Consider the following 19,320-nt stretch of genomic DNA (forward strand, 5'->3'; position numbering starts at 1 on the left):
AACATCACAACTGGTTAATTCCGAGCATATGCCAACATACTGATATGTTCGACGATAATCGACCCTAGGAAAAATATTGATGGATGGGCTACTTGCATTATAAACAAAGGAAAGTGTGTCTCATTATATGTTAATTATATGATGACAGGACAAGTTTTGGAGGTCAACACTCGAGGCGTTCTCTATGGGTTGAAGCAAGCATCAGATGGAGGATGGATGATAGAAGAGATCTAGAATGATTCTAAAGAGAGGATTTATTTTCTGAGGGAAACACTAAATTGTGGCCTTGGAGCTCATTACCAATGCTGCTTGATCCATAATATTTTGTTTAAAACCAATTTTTGGTTAGGGCCCAACAACGATCTCGTCCTCATTATGCATAGTTTAGCTAGAAGAGCCATGAACAATAGGCTCTTCATTAACATTATAAACCCCGCCATTAATGTTCTATCTTATCTTCCTTAATTAATGATTTTTTTTTATGGATTTTTATTTTAATAATAAAAAAAAAAAAATTATCTTCCTTAATTAATGATTTTTTTTTATGGATTTTTATTTTAATAATAAAAAAAAAAAAACCCTTGAAAATCAGAATTCCTTATCTAACCAAAGAAGAATACGAATTCTCTCGAGTTTGAGAACTGGGATCTACGGATCTGGGAACTTCGACATCAATGTGCTTCAATTTTGAAGGGAGAGATTAAAACAACCGGGGGCGTGAGCGAGAGCTACTGGGACCTAGGTTGGTGACTTCCCTAGCCTTGTTCCCTATTGACTACTGCTCTGTCTTCCTACCCTTCCAGACCCCAAACAATTTTATTGCAAACAAGATGTAGTAAGATTATTTGCATCGACTTGAGTGGTCATGCCCCCAAGAGATCCAAATGTAAGGGTTTCAATTTGTAACCGAAACCAAATACCAAATTTAAAACCGAGCCAAATTAATCGAATCCAACCGAATTGATTTGGTTCAAATTCGGTTTGAGTATTTGAGTATTCACCTCGGTTCAATTTAGTTATGGTTTAGGGTGTAAGAACTGTTGGTTCAAACTAAACCGAATCGAATTGGTACTGATTTGAGAATGAGTATTCATCTTCTTTTTTTTTTTTTTTTTTGGTAAGTATTTTTGCAATTTGTTGCACCTATTCACATGCTAAGATAATTTTGGAGTTCACAATGAACATAATGTCCATAACTTGATCCCTTTATGGTCTTTGATCCATCACAATCATGGTCCAAGAGTGGAACCATTTATATAACTGAATTAAAACCAAATTACAAAACCGAATTAAAACCGTATTATAGAACCGAATTGGAATTGAAACCCAGCCAAACCAAATTAAATCGGCTTGAGTATCCAAATATGGAACCGAGTTGGTTCTTGGTTTGGTTTTAGTTTACCTCATCATCCCTCTTAAACGAACTGAAACCAAACCAAAAAACCGAAATTGAGCCGATTGACACCCTTATCCAAATGGAACACTTTCTCTGTTAAAAACTACCAAAAGTCACTTTTAGGTTATGGGGGACTTCAATGAACTACTGAAACCGGAGGACAAACTTGGAGGCTCACCTTTTAAATCCACCCACTCATCAATGGCACTCGACTCCATGATTCGGTCCCTCAATCTTTTGGAACCACATCTCCCCCATCACCCATGCACTCGGACAAATAAACAGAAACCCCCACACCTTATAGGACAAAGCCTTCGCCTCTCCTTTATGGTTTAGTCTGTTTCCAAATGCACTTATCAGAAAATTATCCTCTATCAGATTGGATCATAACCCCATTGTGCTTCAACAGTCTCATTACCCAAATCAGGTACTAAGCTCTTTCACTTCCAAGACACTTGGACCTCCCATTTGGATTTCTCATCTTTTTATTGGTCCTCATGGGTTAAGGATGAGAATGATACCCTCAAAGATAAACTTTGTGTGTTCAATAGAATTCTATCCAGATGGAATAGAGAAGTCTTTGGCCACATATCATCCCTCAAACAAAGACTTCTTGACACCAGTGACCCCCTCCTCCCCATCAATAGGGAACACTATTTTTCAAGAACTCAACTGGATTCTTGAAGTAGAAGAGAAATTTTGGTTCCAAAAATCAAGACATGATCATATTAACCTTGGGGACCTACATACCAAATATTTTCATGCTATATCAAAATCCAACATCAAGAGCAGATGCATTGAACAGATACAAACCAATAATGGGACCATCCTTGATACTCCTTTAAGCATAGCTAATGAATTTGCCTCGTATCTCTCCAACCTTTTTACCACTTGCAACCCACTTGACCCATCATTTATAGAACCACTTTTTCAACCACTATGTCTCATAAAGAAATTTCTATTCTCACTTCCCCCCCCCCCCACCATGGAGGAAATCCAAAAGACAGTCTTCTCTATTGGTCCGCATAAAGCCCCTGGACCCGATGGATTCCAAGCAGTCTTTTACCAGAAATTCTGGAACTTGGTAAAAAGCGATGTTCTCTCTTTCATCACCAATTTCTTCACGACCGTTTCACTACCTGATAGAACTAATCATACCTTCATTTGCCTCATCCCTAAAAAGGAGTCAGCCATCCGAGTTAATGAATTCCGCCCAATTAGTTTGTGCAATGTGAACTACAAGTTTATTGCCAAACTCTTGGCCAATAGACTTAAACCTTTCCTCCATAAATTCATATCCCCCTACCAATCTACTTTTGTCCCTAGCAGACAAATTTTTGATAATATCATTATTGCTCATGAGATATTTCACTATCTCAAACATACTAGGGGTAAACAGGGATATGTGGCAATTAAACTTGATATGGCCAAAGCTTATGACAAGATGGAATGGGGTTTCATCCGGGGAATTTTCGATTTTCTAGGTCTTGGCAATTTATGGGGAGATATGATTAGCTATTTGATGAGCTCCTCTTCCTTTTCCATAAAACTAAGGGACTCTGCATACATCCTTTTTGAACCCTCCCGCGGTATTAGGCAAGGCTGCCCGTTAAGCCCCTTTCTTTTCATTTTTGTCATGCAAGGTCTCTCAAGACTCCTCCAAACATATCGAGAACTCAATATGTTCAAAGGCATAAGGGTGGCTAGCAAGGCCCCGAAAATCTCACACCTTTTCTTTGTACATGACACGTTCATCTTCTACAAGGCCACGGAGGAAGATATCTCCACCATCAGGTGTATTCTAGACCTTTTCTCAACCCTATCTGGACTAATTGTGAACTTTGAAAAAAGTGGCATTGTTTTTCACTCAAATGTTCCACTTGCAGGAAAATCTCGAATATGTAAATTGCTCAATATCAAGGAAATGGATCAATCTTGCTCCTATTTGGGAACTTAAATCCACCTGACAAGAAAACACAAGAACAAATTCACCCACGTCATCCAACGGGTAAGATCAAAACTTTCCCTCAAGAAAGAGAATCTTTTATCCTTTGCAGGGCGGATGGTAATGAATCAATCAATCTTAATTGTCACCCCAAATCGCCTTATGTCATGTTTTTCCTTACCCAAGAAAACTTGCCAACAATTGGACTCAATCCAACTCCATTTCTGGAATGGAGATAGCAACAAAAAAAAAAAGGCACACCTGATAGGATGGAATAAGATTTGTTCACCTAAACCTATTGGAGGTCTTGGACTTTGCCAATCAGCAACCCAGAATAAAGCACTCTTGCTTAAACTTGGGTGGAGATTTCTCAATGAAGGCAATGCCCTATGGTCCCAAGTTCTTGTAAGTAAGTACTCTCCCAACATGCCAGTCTTCCATCCAAAAACTCTAAATAAGAGAGGCTCCTCTACTTGGAACAGCCTGGTAAGTATCCTCCCTACACTTAAACAAATGATTGTCCGCAAAATAGGGGATAGTCGATCCACATCCTTTTGGTTTGACTCTTGGCTACCCCCCAATCTCTCATTGGATCCTTTACACCACTCTTTCTCCATAGACAAAGTTTGCGGTTTGATGAGAATGGTTGGAATGGTTCCAAACTCACTGAGCACTTACCATCCAATATTAGCTCAAGGATAATAGCCATCTCGCTTCCCCCCTTTCCATCAACTAACACATGGTGGTGTCTGTTATCACAATTAGGAAAGTTTTCTGTTCAACTGGCAATTAAATTTCTCACAAATAATTTCAGTGCTAACCAACATGGGCTTTCCAACAGGTGCACATGCTCCTCTCTCTGCTCACACTGGTGGCGTTTCTTTTGGAAACTGAATCTCCATCAAAATTCAAACTCTTTTTTTGGCGGGTGGCTCAGGGAGGTCTCCCAACTAAAGATCGACTACAGAAATGGAAGCCCTTAGATCCAATATGCGAACTCTGTCATCAGCACAATGAGAGCGTGTGGCATATCTTTGTGTCATGCGAATTTACCAAAAGAGTCTGGGCAGCCAGCCATTTGGGTCTTAGGATTGAACGACTACAACTTCCATCCCTCTCTTTGAACACCTTAGTTTTGTATTTATTTAACTAAGGGATTCTTAAGCCATCTAGTCTGAGAACCTTTTTTATCTCCTTCATAACAGGGTGTTTTTTTATATGGTCCCATAGGAACAAAGTCATTATGCAAAAGGAACAACCAAATCCTTTGGAAATCATAGATAACATGAATAACTAGCTCTCATGTGAGAGTATGGTTCTCCAAAGGGCCTCTATCACTAAGACCCAGATTATACCTAGCACCAGAAATCCACCACACACTAACTATATCTTAACTTGTTCCATACATAAAACTGAAAAAGATAATATGCATGGGTGGCTTATGGCATCACTGTTTACTTTATGGCCAATCATGTGATGACAAAAAACCACATTGAAGCAAGCGCAAGATCTCTCCTTTATGGGTTGATGAAAGCTAAAAGTTGTGTATGGCAAATCAAGGAAGTTTGGAGTGATGACCCAGCCCTGGAGTCTCTAATTCAGAACTTTTATAACCCCACCTCATGGCCATTAAGCACTATTAGTTTGTTCCTGTCTGTATATAATCATCAACCTAATTTTATGTTTAAACTTAGGCCGAACGATGAGGTGGTGTTATCCACGCACCAACTAGCTATTAACGCCACTACTATCCGATTGCCACTTACTATGGACACTATTAACTTTATCTAATATAATTTAATATTGTGTTTTTATTATCAAAAAAGAAAGTCACTTTTTCTTGAAAGAATCTATAAAAAAAAAAAGTGGACTAAGTTGAGGAATTCCATCACCATAGCCATCAATACCGTTGGAATGCATTAGGAAAAGGTAATTTCGACTTCATAAATAAAGCGTGGAAGTGCAATTTGTACATAGTAGAGAAATCCAGCCAAAACCAAGATTTTAGAAGAGAACCAAGCTACAGTTTTGATCTGAATTCCACTGGAGTCACCTGTACAGTATGCACACGTTCAAAAGAAAATCGAAATCCATGCAACCAAGTGGTCTCTCTTTAATAAGAATGTAAGATACAGAGATCCGCTCCTCCCACTCCACTTTTTCTTTGCACGATTGCATGCAAAGAAAAGGTACAAGCCATGCATGGCCTAGGCCACCCTATAAAAAAAATTAGCTTCTCCTAATTGAACAAAACATTTGGGCAAGATCAACTTGTACAGAATTGTACCAGAAAGACATATTCATTAAGGCAAGATAACACCTCCGATCTGTAAATATATCAATGGAAGATTAGTGTACGACAGATAACAGAGGTAAGAAAACATATGTATCACTAGCCCGTCCAGATCTTATGATGTCGCAGCTTTGGTAGGATCCAGAGACGTACAACAAATGTTCCAACCAACTTGGTTTTCTTAGGCAGCAATTTAAGAGGAGTGTTATGAAACCAAGCCAATTCCATCTCTTGTTAGAAAGTTGAAAACCTGCTTCAAGTTTCCTCGAGATGGCCGGGCCTTTATTGCAAATTTACAGATAAATACTAGTCGTCGCCGCACATCCCACTTTGTAATGCATCTCTCATTGAAGGAGTTTCCACCATCGAAAGACCCTGAAAAGTCAAATGCAGAAACAAATTGCATTTTTTTATGGTTTTCTTTTCAGCATTGAGAGTGGCATCGTCAGGAGCAAGCAAAGACAAATTTAACGACAAATATAGCTTCCTAGTGCCAGTTGCAAATATACTATATCGTGCATCTAAAAAAGGTGAAGAAAACTAAGAATAGAACTCCTTGTATCTTGAAATGAGAACAGAACCAGAAACATTAGCTGAAAATATTCAGGTAACACAAAAAGATGAGCAAGTCAAAATGATAGACTATGTGGCTGTTGGAAATTCTTTTACAAACTTCAATAAAATGATGAAAATTCCAATTAAATATAAGAAATTTGGCCAGTATGCAACACTGTGTCTCGATGTCTTTTGAAATCTTGGGAAAAAAAAATTCTTTGCTTCCATTTTTTCCCCTCAAATATGCTCATAAGCACAAAAGTCATTTCTGGTATGCTAATTTACATTTGGGGAAGTTTTCTCTGTCCAGGAGCATGACTCCTATGCTGGCACTAGGCTAATTTACATTTGGGGAAGTGTTCTCTGTCCAGAAGTGTCACTCCTATGCTGGCATGAGACCCAACCAGCACCCCCTCCTTTTGGTTCAATCTAGGGGGGAGGGGAGGTCATTTTACAGGGAGGAGAGAGACGGACACAATGGCTCTCAGACAGGCAGACGGGAAACTTTCTTCCTTCACCACTTATACCTGAAGAAACTATAGTTTTATTTGAAATCTCTCTTGATAAATTAAATTGATGTTCGCTCACCTCAAAATTAACACAAAATTATCGAGATACAAAGTTTTTATCTAACTAATTAAGGAAGCCCGGTTTCTACCATAGGCCCATGGAAGGAACCTTCCTACACCAACTTTAAATGCTAACAAATACCATGTGACAGATTACTTGGGCCAAATTCTGTGGACAGGTAGAACCCAAAGTCCCCTGCTCACAAGTCAAGTTTCAATCCTATTGGAGTTTGCCCAATAAACAAAATGGTGCTTTGAAATTGCTATGGGCGAGTGCACAGTAGCGGTCAGAGTACCCATGCATAAGAATAGATGGGGACACATGCCAATACATGGGAGGGCATTTGATTGAGTTAGACCCTGAAATTTGACACGTAGCTAATCCAGATCATGAACTCTCTAAGCAATGGTCGGAATGCCATATCAGTTGTCCATGTCGCAAAAAGAATAGTGGCGTGTGGGAATGAGTTCCTACCACGGGCCTGCAGGAACCATTTTCCCATTAACTTATTAGGATTATTTTGCACCAAGTATAACTCATCCCCACGTTTCACAGCAAAAAATAAGACCGTCACTACATTGTACCCAATCATAAACAACCTTGTCTTTGAAATATTTGAAATAGGCAGGATAAAAATTAATACATGGGGGTAAACTCATAAAAAAGAACATTCCAGCTAAGTGTCTAATGCAAAAATATAAAGATGCCATAAAGAACAGACATCCCAAGTTCCCAACTAAAAGATCTCAGGCAAATGAACAGAGATGAGTGATCCAAAGGGTAAACCAAAGCATTAGATCAGTTGGCTTCGTAAATCCACCTATGCTAGCATTAGCAATAACAATACATGGTAAGAAAATAAAGGAGTTGGTAAACGTCATTGCAAATCAGACACTTGGGGAGTAATTTTAGTAGAGCTTCCAATTCTCAGCTAGGAATGCAAATAATCACATAAAATGAAAAAAATTGTATCTTTTGCAGTTTGACAGATTGAAACATGGATTAAGGGATTGGTATCAGGTCAGCCATATCAACCGAGTTAACTTGGGATCAGTCCTACCTGATCCCAGTTAACACGCCAACATCCTCACCCCACACCCGGCCCCCTAAAAAAAAAAACCTCGGATGACAGGGCTGGAAATCAGCATTACAACCGAGTTCAGGCTGGGTTAACTAGGGATCGGATTGGTAGTGGCGCAGACCAATCTGATCCCCATTTCCAATCTCCAAATCTGAAAGAACTTTGTGATTGATGGCACCATAAATGATTATATTAACTGGTTTAGTCCCATATCTAAGGAAAATCATTAGTCTCAATGTTACAGCATTTATTGTAAGCATAATACACGAACTCACCTCTATCATCATATAAGGATATTAAGATTGCCAGGCATACACATATACTAATGTCTTCCCCTGCAAAAAATAAAAAACATAAGCTATACTAATGAACATTAGCATACCTTTTGACAATTTGACACCAATTTACCATATGCACAGTAGTCATAGCAACATTGAGAACATGTTTCCTCACCATTACAACAGCAAACCAGAAGTGTCCTTCCTTTGCTTAAGTTTAACTTTGCAAAATTGAGTGCAGAAGGAAGATTTCTCAGCAAGGAAAACCGATCAAATTTCGAGCCCTGTCCAAGAACAGCCAAAGAAAGAAAACATCAAACTCCTTTTAAATAAGCCATAAATCTGGAAGCACAAAACAATCAAATCCCCATTCAGTACTTATTATACACACCAAAATGGGTAGATGTAAATACATATCCGCATTTAGACTCAGAGGGAGAAGCACATTATCACAATTCAATATGCAATCGACATTGGAAACAGTTGCAGCTGCATCAGTGAATGAAAGGAGGATAAGCCAAATGGATAAAGAGAAATACTACTAAAAAGTTCAAAATTTCCAAATTAGGACAAAATGCACAGTAACATTTCATATACTGAACAGGTGAATAAGTAATCAAACAAATCAAAAGTTATAACCACTAAACAATTTGACCCACTATGACAGGAAACTAGTAAAATCTCTAGGAATCTGCAGTGGCATACCAAATTGAGCAGCAGCAACTGCAAGTTTAGTTGGACCCAGCCAATAAATAGAAAAATCCTCACAGGACCTTTTATCATTTGAAATCCCAGAGTTCAGTGACGGATCTTCATCAGACATATGGCAATTACTTGTACGTGACTTCTGAGACTTGATTGTGACCTGAGGAGCAATCTCGCCCCTTTGAGCACGATAAACTCGGTCCTTTTCAACAATATCAGCCACCATTTGATTACACAAATCAGGCCCCGAGTTTAGGAGATCATACACGTGCTTCCAGAAAATGTTAGGTGATAAACCTCTGGCCCAGCTTTCTTCATCATCCCCTGCTCCCGGTATATACTGCCAACTGTATTCTGAGGTACTTCTCTGCTGAATGATGCCACTAGAAGAGGATGCAGAGACAAGGATGATGGGCGTGAAACCCCAGGAATCATAATCAGGTACTTCATTTAACCAGATGACAGTTTTTTGTGAAATCCATAGAGGGCGTAAGGGCTTTCTCAATATTGATGCAAGAGAACCAATATCAGCACCACTAGCTTCCAACTGCCTGGTCCAATCCTCTAAGCGATCCTCAATAGCTGCTTTCTCAGTTCCAGAGACCCAAAGAGGAAGATGCAAAGAGCAGTCCCAATCACAAGGAACATGTTCTGTACTGCCAGCCTCACAACCACTCGACTGTTAAAACAAAAGGTTGACAGATATGGAGATAAGTAAACAAAATTACAAGCATTTTCATGAACCTAAGCAAAGTTGCACTGCAAAAGATTAACAAGGGAGCACTGTGAAGGTCAATGGTATAACTTTTGGCGAACCGGTTATCAACTGCATAAGCCCCTGGGAAAAATTAAGTACAGCCTATAGCTCTCTAGGATTGAGATCGCATAAAGATGAGTACTAACAGATTCCAAAAGTGTATATATGCATAAGAATGGCAGACACATGGGATTAAAATAAGGTACGTCGACGAATACATAGATACATACATTGACCGAAAACTAGAAGTTTGGAATTAGAGCCTACACACTGTTTTCCAACCTCACAATATCCCCTTCGGAAAAATTTGGCCCCATACCATAAACATGTTGACTGTTAAACCACAAGCTGTTTGAGTTGAAAATTACAAATATTATATAACAAGGAAAGAAAATGAGAGAAACTCAAAAAGAAGAGTTCAACAATCTTTAATAGTAAAGCACTGTCAAGGAAACTTCTAGTGCCAGCTTTCCCAATTCGCCACCAAGAGAGCTCTTCATTATCGAATTTACCACACAAATTCTGAGGAAAAAGTAATAAAATAAAATAGTATGAAATTCTCTACTATTGTTGATCAAGGATGGCTACTGAGGAAGAGGAGGAGGAGGAGGAGGAGGAGAAGGAGGAGGAGGAGGGGGGGGAACTAGTGTGCCTAAAATTTTCAGCAGCTTCACTTCCCTGTTCACTTGTTGATATCCCTGGCACTCAACCTACAGTCACTGCTAGAAGCTGTGTCACTGTTGGTACACACAAGCATACATTGCTCGGTAGTCCGCAAAACAACACACACAGTCGTGTGACACACCTAGCCTCTCCACCACAAACAAACATACAATTCTGTGGCAGGGTCTACCCGGTGTGCACACTCATCTTGCAGACAAGGTACTCCAAATATACATACACCATCCACAGCAATACCTCCACAACACAAGATATAATGTGGTTCCGCAGTGTGCCAACTCTATGGAGTAATGCCCAACTGGGCTCAACATTTAGTCAAAACTCAGTTTCAACTGCAGTTACAATCCAGGTCCTACAACACCTGCTTGGGTCCTTGATATCATAGACGAGGGTTACAACCCCAATTTTCTCAGCAAAGTTTAGGTAGCAGTAGCCACCAAGGAACACCACTCCATGTGTCCAGATTCAACTGAACACCCAATATAAATCAAATAGGCTAATAATTAATGCCCCACAATGCAGCACATCTGGTCTAGGTATTTAACAATCAATACAACCCAGGACTAGCATACATGGATACAAGAAACAAATGAAACAAGCCAAATATCAGGGGTGCTTATAGCCATGCGCTATCTCAGTTCCTAGTACCCGGAGAAGCTCTCAATGGGCAGTGGAGCTTCACTAGAGATGCCCTGGCAGTGGTGGATCTCCTTCTTCTTCTCTCTTCTTTCCTAATTCTTTCTTCCTTTCCCTTCTTTTTCTTGCAAACCTTCAATGTATCATCATTCCAGCTTGTCCACCATCTTCATAAAGCTTCGATGGAGCTTGTGGAATCAACCCCAAAGTTGGTGGAGGGCATTCAATTCAAGACAGCTTCTTTCTAACACCCAGTTCTCCCCTTTTCTCGATTCTTCTCCCCTCTCAAAAACTGGGGAAATTTGGTTTTTGAACCACCTCAATCGGACATAGGATGAACAAGATATGCTCATTTGAATTTCAGCCTCTAAAAACATTCCAAATGGAATCTCGAGGTGCAGCATATGCATCCGCGCGCTCTACCAGATCACAGGACGCACCAAGACCACACGATCAATGCCTCACAAACGCAGGGGTTATTGTGACCATTAGATCACGTCAGAATGTCAGCGTGTGAAGCAGTGGACTTCGTCCGTCAAATTCGAATCTTGCTATGCGATAGGATGTCGTAGTGCAGAACGTTAGACTTCGTTTCAATCGTTCATTGGATGGACCAATAAGGTCACGATCCTGACCTCAGGATCGGCATAGGCGCAGGCGGGGCTGCGGCAATGTGTCCGACCTGAATCCGTGCGTCGCAAACATTAGAAGTGACGCGCACAAAACACTGTGGCAATGTGATTTCCGTGTGGCGCTCCTCGGTCCATGCACACAACCAATGACAACACGAGGGATGGAATCTTATCCACACATGTAAGCATGGTTTCACCGCAGCTGCATATCAAGAATCTGGTCGACATTGCCCTCCTATGTTCATCAATCTAGAATCTTCAATATCAATGCCCTTCCGCCTTATGGAGTTCACAATTTGGCCTTGACAATTTTTTAATTAATTTAAAACCCCTAGCAAACATAATTCTCACCAAGAGCATTTGCTTTGGCCTCCTTCACTGAGGCATTTCGGTGAACATCTCACAAGCATTCCATATTTTGAATCAACTAAACTTTGTAAACTACGTGGGCCATGTGCACTTAATGTAGACTAGGGTAGGTGAACTAGCCAAGTCTCAACTGCAGGAACTTTTAATCAAAGAACCATAAACCACACCATTCAACAGTAGAAATCAGATTAGAAAAATTAGGAGAACACAGGTCTACCGATCCCAATAGCAAGCCTAGTTTGGTGTGAAGACAATTCTCTGTGTTCAAAGAAAAAGAACACTTAAAGAAGAAGAAGATCCTCTTAATACAATAGTTACTAAAAACTGAAATTAGAAACTAACTGAAAAAAGGAAACTAACTACTAAAGACTTGACTCAACTAATTATTTGACTCTTAAGAAAACAAATATAACTTAAATTAAACCCAACTGAAAAAGGAAACTAATGAAAAAGGAAACAAACTACTAATCCCGTATGTAACCTTATTGCCCCTCTTTTAGGCCCATAAAAGTGGTCTATTACACTCAAAACACAAGGTATCATAGGCCCAACATGTATGGAACCCAACCCTAGGCTTATTCCTAATAAAATAAGCCTAGTTTGGTGAAGAATCTACATCAACTCTCCCCATCTTGAAAAAATTCGTCCTCGAATTTTGACAAATTTTGCAGTGATGAGGAGGAAACAATATGTGAGTAGCAGCTTTAATCATTCCCAAACAAAATTCTGGTTGCTTGTAAACTTTCAGAATGTAGTCTTCAAGGTGTGGGGCTTTCTCTTCATTGGACCATGATGGCATAACAAATTCTATACGCTCGACCTCTGAATCAATAGCAACTGTTAATGTCGTGTGCATAGAATCGTCAACATTGGTATCCTTTTCATCAAGGATTGAATGAATAAGCTCTTCCTTTTCATCATGAATCTCAAAGACTTGTTCTGGAGTGCTTTCAACCACTACATCATCGTCCATGGCTTCAATATTATCTACTCTGATCTCTTCAATATAGAACTCTTCAATGGAATCTTCTAACTCTTGACCTTCTATTTTTGAAACTTCAAGAACTATCGCTTCTTTTGTAACCTTGACTTCGGGTTCTTTCGGTTTAAATAGAGGTCTCTTCACTTCCCATGGAGTCATTATAGGTGCTATTAATGATTCTGGGATACCAACACGTCACTGTATTCTGGCTAAGCATTCATCCATTTGCACCATTTGTTGATTTATCTGTATCAACATCTCCATTATAGAAGCAAGGGAAGCCAGCATCTTAGCAGTAGGGTTGTTCTCTGCCATGCTCTGATACCACTTAATGGAGGCTAGGATAGATAACTAACCAAGTCTCAACTGCAGGAACTTCTAAACAAAGAACAACCATAAACCAGACCATTCAGCAGTAGAAATCAGATCAGAAAAATTAGGAGAACATAGGTCTAACGATCCCAACAGCAAGCCTAGTTTGGTGTGAAGACAATTCTCTGTGTTCAAAGAAAAAGAACATTTGAAGAAGATGAGGATCCTCCTAATACAATAGTTACTAAAAACTGAAATTAGAAACTAGTTGAAAAAAGAAAACTAACTACTAAAGACTTGACTCAACTAATAACTTGACTCATAAAAAAATAAATATAACTTAAATTAAACCCAACTGAAAAAGGAAACAAACTACTAATTTTCTAATTGAAAAAAGGAAACTAACTACAAAAGACTTGACTCAACTAATAACTTGACTACTAAGAAAATAAATATAACTTAAATTAAACCCAACTTAAAAAGGAAACTAATGAAAAAGGAAACAAACTCCTAATCCAGTATGTAACCTTATAGCACCTCTTTTAGGCCCATAAAAGTGGCCTATTACACTCAAAACACATGGGATCAACCCAACCCTAGGCTTATTCCTAATAGAATAAGCCTAGTTTGGTGAAGAATCTGCATCAGCACTCGTGCAACATGGCGAGCCAGCTGAGGATGGCTGCCCATTGCTACAACCATGTGTGTGCATGGCCGTATGGACCATGGCCCTTGGCCCTGCCTAACCACTCTCCTGTGCGTGGCCTTTGTGCCATGGGCATGGCCTTGTGCTACGACAGTCCTGTGTTGTTGTTAGCCCTCAACCACGTGTTGCGGCAATGTGGCCCTCCATGGTCCCCTTTGAGCCTCTGATGGTTGTTTTTGTGTGCGTGGCCTCATGATGCTATGCACAACATGCATACTACAGCCCTCGGCTATTGACCTTGGTGCCTTGGCTCGTCCTGTTGGCCTGTGATGGTTGGGCTGCCTGTTTGGCTGGCTAGGCTAGCCTCAATGGAGCCTAGATGGTCCTGCTGCCTCACTTCCACACTGCAACGTGTCATCATGAACTTTTGCTATATGGCCCTAGCATGTCAGCAACTTGGGAAATGAACATTGTACCCCTGTGTGGGATTCCAAGCAACCACTGCTACCCTATGTCCCTGTGAGCTGCCTTGGACTTTGTACACCTCACCACCCACTGTGGGGCCCACGTGCCAACAAGCCACCCATATCGAACATTGCTTATACACAACCTCTGCCACACCATCAACATACTGTACACCTCATCAGGAAACTATCCACATCATCAATGCCAAATTATCAAATGGGGCCCACACGTCAACTCTCATGCATTAGAACACCTTCACATATAAGATGCACTTCTTTGGGGCATTTTGTTGAACACGAGGGCCTTAGAACCTAACAATATTGAACTGGATGTATCTTCCTCATCCGGAATTGGATTGACATGATTCCAGTTGTGTGGGAAAGATGATTCAACGCTTTACATATCCCTAGTACAACTTTCCAGCCAACTCTACCACTTGGTCTGCCCAACTTTGCCCCGTAGTTGACTCATCTGCCAGATCATTACATGACCTATTCAATACAAACAACAACAACCATAACTACATGACCTATTCAATACTGCCCAATACTTCCCTGATGCCCAGACACTTCCAACTCTCCCAAATGCTACAATATAACTCTATATCACTACCAACACTGCCACTTCACTGTCTACAGTGCTCAGATGTTGTCTGTCACTGCCAACTCTATAAGATAACTACCAGATCACCTGTGACTACTGCAATATCACTCCACCAGCTGTACAACCTCTGCTGAAGTCTGCCACATCAGTACGCTGCATGTACTCTAACTGCCACCTTGTACCATTGCTCTGCTGATTCAGCTACACTGTCACTCTGACTGCATTGTCTTGACAACAATGACAACATCACATACATTGTGTGTACAACAGAGATGTGTTATGTCAAGAATGTGAAAGGAAGTAGTTATGTTATAAATGCCAAGGCATCACCTAAGCAGCTCCTTCAGGGTGTCAAGGTGATGCCTCGCCTTACTGATATAAGTAAGGTGACTGCCTTAGATGCCTTGGTCGGCTAGGTGGGCACCTTATGTAGTTTTTTTTTTCTTGGTTACACAATACAGATTCGTTTCTTAACCTTTTTGGCAGTGTACAAGCTAATAACGCTTGTGACACTTGGAATCTTTGGATCTTAAACCTAGCTATATTGTTGTATATGGTTATACTATTATAGTTTATTGCTAATTCTCATCGAGAATCAATTCTGATCCTATGTGACATGTCAACCATCATTGAATTGAATTACTGAAATATATTCTTTGTTCAATTAATATTTAACTGCTGGTTTTGACTCCTAGTTTGTAGTGAACAATCAGTCAGTAAATGTTAATTTATATGTAACTGCTGATTGTTTATGATGTGTCTATACTAGGTATATGGGAAGGCAATGCCTGGGCGCCCCTCCACTGCATTGGCTCCTTGACAACGATGTTTATGTTTAGATAGTTCAGTCATGTAAACATTAATCAAGGAGATAGAGACAACACTTTGCTCACAACAATTTTAAGTTGTGCAACTGTGATTAGTTTAGAGTGTTGGCAGTTCCCTCTCAGATGCTAAGGTATGCCAAACATACAAAAGGAAATCCACAATGCTCTTCATCTTCTTCTTCAAGAATGATCATGAAACGCAATTTGATGTGAGGGGCCATATTGATGTTGCACAATTATAAACTAGAAAATCATGCACAGCAGTATACTTGTAAATAATAGGATTTCAGAAGTGTAAGCATCATTTCCAGCTATACAGCATCATACAGAAATCTTGACGGTGCACACAGTGTATGATCACAAACCTCAAGAACATTCTCCGCACTTACCATCTCCCACCTCTGAGCATTTTCATCTTTTCCCCGTGTTTCCCTTACATAATTGACTATAGCCCGATTCAAGACACAGGTCCATATGGGTATAGTCTTTGCCATACTGTCTGGAAACCGTTTACCTTTGCGCGTAGAATCAACTATGATGCACCCTCCACTCTGTCCTACCCACCAAAAACAAATGGCAGCTCGCTCAATTCTCAATCTCATATTATCATCAGCGAAAGAAATCAATAGGAAAACAAAATAAATAAAAAAATAAAAACAAAAAACATGTAATAATCGAAAACAACAATAGGGAACAAACCATGAAGGTTCAATTCCAGCATAATTATTTTTCGAACTTAATAAGAAGTAATTATAAAGTCGTACTCCATGAAAGACAAGTTTTGAACATTGCACGTAAATCTTCGAGAAATTTCGTCCAGACTCCTAAGAATTCTACTCAATTAGGGTAAAAGCACGAGAGACAAGGAGGGAAATTAATGGTACCAGCTAGGCGAACGACATGGAGATTGAGGCGAGAAGTGTTGAAGGACCAGTTGTTACAGTGTCCGTCAGTGGATTTGAAATAACAAGTGGATTCAAATTGAGGAGAGTACCAGAGACCACAGCGAAGGTTGGCAAGTACAGGAAGGTCAGGCCAGAGCTGTTTGATCTCTCCAACGAAGATCGAATCCTCGTAGATGGATCTGAGAGCATTAAACAGTGAGTTTTGTTTCCTCTTTATATATCTCGAAGCTTTATAGATGCTCAGCTTCTCGTCCGCTGCCATGGCTACGGCAGCTTCAACTTGCAGGTTTTAGTTCCACAGTATAAGGAACCTCGAAGCTGGTTTAGGCTTTTGATCCTTTGGAGGCTTGGAGCCCAGAGGAACGCGCGTAAGCATAAAAGTTAAAACCAACAAGAAATTATTAATGGGTTAAGCTCAAAATCGCCCATTGGGGAGAAATGGGCTGAGGTCGATCACCATTCCAGCTGACACAGATCGGACCGATTCTGTACGGAAACAAGGGTGTTTTTTTGAGGTAATGTATGGCAACATTTCTTTTTCAAGAATCTGTTGTTTTTTTGGCAAGAAAAAAAAAACTTTTAGTATTACATTAAAAAGCGAAAACACGCATGAAAAGCCATATTAACAGATTTTTTTTTTTTTTAATACAAAACTATATAAAATGGAGTTGGTGAAAGTGGTGGTGGCAGTTGCATCAGAAGTGGTGGTCGTAGTGGTGGTGGAGGTGGTGGGTGTGTGGAACTTATTCAGAATGACCAAACAACTGTAGCTTAGGCTAGATGTAACATCAGTTTTCAAAATTTATTTATTTATTTATGGGAGAGGGATAGATATGGTAACATAGTACCTATGAATTAGGAATGCTAGCGGGATTTTGATCGTAGGATTTGATCAACTTAAATTGAACCGTTGGATGGAGAGAAGATATACAAATTTTCAATTCACAGTTGCAACATATACAAATTTTCAATTCATGGTTGCAACATGTTTCCTCTTTCTCTCTCTCTTTCTCTCTCTTCTCGTCGGAAAAAGTCATTCATTTTACTAGATCCAGCCGGAGAAAGCAAAGTACTCCTCCTCCGGTATCAAGAACTTAGGATCAGACAAAATTGACGATTCGCAAAGAGCCGGAGAAAGTGAAGTACATCATTCATTTTCCCCTTTCTTCTATCGATTTGCAAAGAATGGCGTGGACATCGGCAATAGGAGTTGTTTTTTTCCTTTCTTCTATCGATTTGTAGAGAGCGGCGTGAACATCGACAGTAGCAGCAGCAGCGGCGGCGGCGGCGGCGGCAGCAGTAGTAGAGAGCATCAACTCAAACCAGAGGCTTCAGCTTCTTGATAAGCAAGTCATCTCTCTCTTTATCTCTCTATTGGTTTTTCCCCTTTCTTCTATCGATTTGCAAAGAGTGGCGTGAACATCGGAAGCAACAGCAGCAGCGACGGCTGTAGCAACAGCAGTGAGCATCAGCTCAAACTAGAGGCTTTGGTTTCTTAGTAAGTAAGCCATCTCTCTCTCTTTCTCTCTCTACTAGTTTTTCCCCTTTCTTCTATCGATTTGCAGAGAGCGGTATACATCGACGACAGGAGTTGTGTGTGTGTGTGTTTTTTTTTCCTTTCTTTTATTGATTTGCAGATAGCGACGTGAACATCGGCGATAGGAGTAGTTTTTTTTTTTTTAATTCTTTTTTCTATCGATTTGTAGGAACATTTGAACTTGGCGGTGATGCTTCGGGCACACTAGCCAGAGAAGGGGTCATAGTCGGAATCGTGATCTGGACTCTGCCGTTTCTGACGATAAACCTGTTGCTGCCCCGAGCCTCCGTCGGTGTTGCAGGAACGTTTAAACTTGCCGGCAATGCTTCAGACACACTGGCCGGAGAAAGGGTCGTGGTTGGGGGAGTAGTACTGTGGAGCAACGGTATTGGATAGGTTTTGTAAGACCTCGCCCTATAAACGGATGAGATTTTTTATGTTTCATCTAACGGTTAAAATCCCGCTAGCAAACCTTATTCCTAGGTATTATGCTAGCATACCTATCCTTTTCCCTTTATTTTATTTTATTTTTTGTTAATCTAAGAAAGCTGAGAAGATAGGGAATCCAATTCCTAGTTTTTAAACCTTAGATTCAACTCAATTCAACCAAGCCATCTCCAAATTAATTGGGTGTAGATTAGGCTTTAGAAACCTAAAATTTGGCTACTGATCGATAGCTATCAATTTTGGATCAATTCTGGTCAAATCGGAATCAATTAGGATCAATGAGGAACCCGGAAAGAATTGGCCTAAATTTTCCCTAACAATAGTTTTTGGACAAGAATTAACAAAGCAAGATAAACTAGAATCAGGATCAACCCCCTACCGATTCCAATCCCGATTTTTAAAACCATGGTGTGGGATTTTAGACTTGGGTTCTTTGTGGCGCAATAAGGCATCTGACCTGCATAGAAATGTTTTGGGCCACGTGCAATTGCCTTGGGCTTTATGCTTGAGCGTTTTTGGCCATTGGATGTGTGTCAGAAGCCCTGTTGCGCCATTGAGGAATTCAATCCTAAGATTTTGGGGGTGCAAGTTTGGCCTTGTGAGTTTGAACTCGTTGAGCATGAGCTGGGCATATGCTAGAGTTTTCAATCCCGAGAGTAGGCTAGGGTTGGATTTATGGGCTTGGGTTAAGCACTCGA

At 40.2% G+C, this 19,320-nt stretch overlaps 1 protein-coding gene across 3 annotated transcripts; it reads right to left on the reverse strand.

Annotated features, from left to right (window-relative positions):
- Positions 1-5,434: 5,434 nt before the first annotated feature.
- On the reverse strand, positions 5,435-17,069 carry LOC122069043 (uncharacterized protein C3F10.06c). 3 transcript variants are annotated; one of them, XM_042632988.1, is made up of 7 exons: positions 16,618-17,069; positions 16,099-16,289; positions 8,824-9,502; positions 8,510-8,607; positions 8,294-8,402; positions 8,116-8,175; positions 5,435-6,009 (listed from the first exon to the last, which is right to left on the reverse strand). In XM_042632988.1, exons 1-7 carry the CDS (start codon positions 16,898-16,900, stop codon positions 5,840-5,842), a joined length of 1,590 nt encoding a protein of 529 aa, XP_042488922.1. In that variant the 5' UTR covers positions 16,901-17,069; the 3' UTR covers positions 5,435-5,839. The 3 variants fall into 3 exon arrangements, with proteins under 3 accessions (XP_042488922.1, XP_042488923.1, XP_042488924.1); XM_042632989.1 differs by having other exon boundaries at positions 16,123-16,289; positions 16,618-17,062; XM_042632990.1 differs by having other exon boundaries at positions 16,099-16,284; positions 16,618-16,759.
- Between the last annotated feature and the right edge of the window lie 2,251 nt (positions 17,070-19,320).

The sequence above is a fragment of the Macadamia integrifolia genome, unplaced genomic scaffold, assembly GCF_013358625.1.
Source record: "Macadamia integrifolia cultivar HAES 741 unplaced genomic scaffold, SCU_Mint_v3 scaffold526, whole genome shotgun sequence".
Lineage (NCBI taxonomy): Eukaryota > Viridiplantae > Streptophyta > Magnoliopsida > Proteales > Proteaceae > Macadamia > Macadamia integrifolia.